At 47.3% G+C, this 3,547-nt stretch overlaps 1 protein-coding gene across 1 annotated transcript; it reads right to left on the bottom strand.

Moving 5' to 3' along the window:
* Positions 1 to 486: 486 nt before the first annotated feature.
* LOC101422563 (olfactory receptor 13A1-like) lies at positions 487 to 2,566 on the bottom strand. The gene is made up of 2 exons (XM_004458679.2): positions 1,658 to 2,566; positions 487 to 513 (listed from the first exon to the last, which is right to left on the bottom strand). Exons 1-2 carry the CDS (start codon positions 2,564 to 2,566, stop codon positions 487 to 489), a joined length of 936 nt encoding a protein of 311 aa, XP_004458736.2.
* Positions 2,567 to 3,547: the final 981 nt, after the last annotated feature.

Here is a 3,547-nt window from a genome sequence, read left to right as displayed (position 1 = left end):
AATTTATGTATTTCATTGAAAATATTACCCCGAAGAGAAAAGAAATTGTAAACGAATGTTTAACACAAATTAATGTATATCACAATGAAGTATTTAATGAAATACTGGTGTTTGAAAGTTTATCTGAGAGTCCTGAAAAAGCAAGGTGGATTGATGGAGGGGTAAGTAATAAAACAATTGTAGGAACAAGTTTATAATAGAATTTAATTATTATGCAAGTGAGTATTCACCATAAAAATCTTTCAACTTTGCTATTTGCTTTAAACCTTTCATCATAAAATCTGTGACACCTCTAACTCTGGGTACAGGGTAGAAATTTAATCTTGGGAATTAAGGAATAGATGTCGGCAGACCAGGTGGAAGATATGGAGTCATCCAGTAGGTTGCTGTGGCATCTTTGGGTGAGGGTTAGGGATAGGGAAGTGTCAGACATGAGAGGTGCTCAGAGTCAATCACCAGGGTTTGAGGATGCTTTGGACAAAGAGGTCAGAAAGATGAGCAGGAATTAAGTAACTGGGGCTTCTATAACTAGACAGGGTAGAGGCAAATGAAGGTCATGCATTTAGATTGTTGATGAGATGCCTGTAAACTTACAGACACTATGAAAGCTTGGCAATTATATCAATGAGTTGGAGAGGATAAAAGTTCTCTAGCTATATGTTTGGGTATCAGTAGTAAATATTAATGATAAATGTAGATGTGGCCATGGATGATGCAATTACCAAGAGAAGGGAGGCTAAGCTGAAGGCTAAGAACACAGACACTTAGAGGATAAGACTAATGATGACATGATCAAAAGAAGGAAAAGGAGGTGAAGGAGGAGGAGGAGAGTGGAGAGGAAAGAGACTGAGAAGGAATTAAACCCATAAAAATAATGTTGAAAAAATTTTATGCAAACTGAAAAACCAAAACAGATATTCCCTGTGATGGTAAAGATTCTTGATAAAGAATGATCCTTCCCTTTGAGAAAGGAAAAAATAAATTAATACACACCTCTTTTCTGTAGGTCATAAAGTGGAAGATTTGATTATACCACCTCCCGTCCTCTTTATCGTGGTAAAGCCACAATACCTCGGAGATGGTGAGGAACTGTGCCTCCTGTCTCTTCCCAACCTAAGCCAAGGGGTGGTGGGGAAAGAATCAGGACCCAGGTGACATTTTCCAAAGCATGGTATCAAGAGACTTCATGTCACAATGTACCAAGCAGGGTGCATAATGGTCCCCACTTTAGAACCTCAGACCACTGTCTGCAAGAGGAAGTGCACAGTGACTTCCACACGTGAAGGCTACAGCCTTGGTTCCTGATGCGGACGTGTGGTGAAAACGTCAGCAGCCAGTGGAGAGAGGGTATATCCAGGGTACCATGCTGGGACTCCTGCTTTCCTCCTAGCCACCCTCTCTCCCTTGCTTTCCCCACTGACTTCCTGAAGCCCTGAGAGCATCAACAGTTAGGTCCCTGGAAAAGTTAAAGTTTCCCCATAGAAGTTTGGCCAGTTCCCACTGGGGGAGCACAGTGTTTTTAAATCTATCACATGAATTACATCTTTCCCTTAACATTTGCATCAGAGTCTCAAAGTCAGTTTCTGAAATCAACTCTTTATCATAGAGAAAATGTCACCTTGGCCACTTCCTTTCATTTACCAAATATGGAAAACACCCTCCTGAGGGCCACTTTCACATCTTTGTTCCGCAGAGTGTAGATAAGTGGGTTCAGGGAGGGGCTGATGGCCGTGTACAGGATAGTGACCACTTTGCCATTTTCCACAGAGGACCCAAAACCAGGCAGGATGTAGGTGTAGATGACAGTGGAGTAGTACAGGAACACCACCAAGAAGTGGGAGGAGCAGGTGGAGAAGGCCCGGCGCTTGCCCTCAGCTGAGCGGATGCGCAGAATACTGGCGATGATGAAGGCATAGGAAAGCATGGTGAGCAGGAAGTTGAGCACCCCAAAAAAAACGTCAGCCATGACGACCATAATGTTGTTCAGGTATGTAGAGTCACAGGCAAGCAGGAGCAGTGTGGGGATTTCACACACAAAGTGAGCAATCTGGTTGGGGCCACAGAAAGTCAGCCGTCCCATCAGGCCAGTGTTCACAGAGGAGTCTATCCCACTGGCCACCCACACGCTGCCCGCCAGGAAGGCACAGACAGGTCTGCTCATCAGTGTGTGATAGTGCAGCGGCTGGCAGATAGCCACATAGCGGTCGTAGGCCATGACTGTGAGCAGCAGCAGCTCAGACCCAATTATCCACGACAGGAAGAAGAGCTGGGTCAGGCAGCCCCCATAGGAGATGGTGCAGCCCCTGCCCACTATGTTCTCCAGCAACTTGGGGATAACAGTCGATATGCACATGATGTCTAAGATGGCCAGGTTAGCGAGAAAGAAGTACATCGGGGTGTGGAGTGCTGGATTCACGTGGATGGCTATGAGGATGAGGCAGTTCCCTGCAAAGGCTATCAGGTAAAGGAGGAAGAAAGTAGCAGAGAAGACACCCTGGAATTGGGGGTTTTCTGTAAAGGCCTGCAGGACAAACTCCACCACAGCCGTGTGGTTGTTTGCTGCCATTGGGTGGGTGAGCCTCTTGGATTGGTCCTAGGAAGCAAAGAGCACCTGGGCAGAGAGGGGCACAAGGTCCAGGTGGGTGAGGTGTCCTCTCTGCATGCTCCTGCCTCCGCTCTAATAGCATGTTTGTGTTGGTGCCTCTGCCCTAGCATACACGGAGCTAAGATGCTACTGCAGGTCCCTGCACCACGCATTAACTTTCCAGTCTGGGTCTCCCCTGGAACCTCTCCAAGCACCACATATTCCCCTCCCCATGGCAAATTCTCCTTCCTCTATGTGGCTTAACCAGCATTTCCCATAGGAAATTGTGAACTTAATTGTGAACATTTCATACATCATCCTGACATGTGAATAGGAAATTGTGAACTTAATTGTGAACATTTCATACATCATCCTGACATGTGAAAGCTACTTGGAGATGGATCATGGAGCACAGGGTATTGTGCCCATCTGTGAGTGTGACATGGAAAATACCCACACCCAGCCAGGCGGACCATCAGGGTCCAGGCTTTGGTACACCCAAAGAGGAAAAACCAATTCAGCTGGTGAATGGGTGAGGCTACCTGGAGAAGACCTCCTCAAAGATGGGTAGAATTCTCACCTGCAAAGGGGGTGACCTGGGCGTAGTGATGAGATGAAGCAGGGAGTTTGGGTGCCCTGAGGGTACCAGCAGTTGGGGGAACAGCCTGGAAGTGGCCTGGGACACCAGAGCAGTTCAAGATTTGGGGGACAGTCGCCAGTTTTGAAACAGTTGCGGGGCACTGTCAAAGCACAGCTGTGCATTAACATGGCAGCAGGCCCTTCAGTCGAAACCTCAACCCCCACCCCTGCCTTGTCCCCGCCAGGTGCTTCCCAGAGTGTGTGTGTGGGTTGGATGGTGTGCATCCAGGGCTGCTCTCAAGCAGCTGGATTCTGTTGCCTGCAGGAGCCAACTGCAGGCTCTTACCCCATCCAGGTTTTCTTGGGCTAAGTGAGAAGCTTCTT

This window comes from Dasypus novemcinctus, chromosome 9, assembly GCF_030445035.2.
Source record: "Dasypus novemcinctus isolate mDasNov1 chromosome 9, mDasNov1.1.hap2, whole genome shotgun sequence".
In the NCBI taxonomy this organism is placed as follows: Eukaryota; Metazoa; Chordata; class Mammalia; order Cingulata; family Dasypodidae; genus Dasypus; species Dasypus novemcinctus.
The sequence above is the reverse complement of the archived record's forward strand: the minus strand, read 5'-3'. Positions and strand labels throughout refer to the sequence as shown.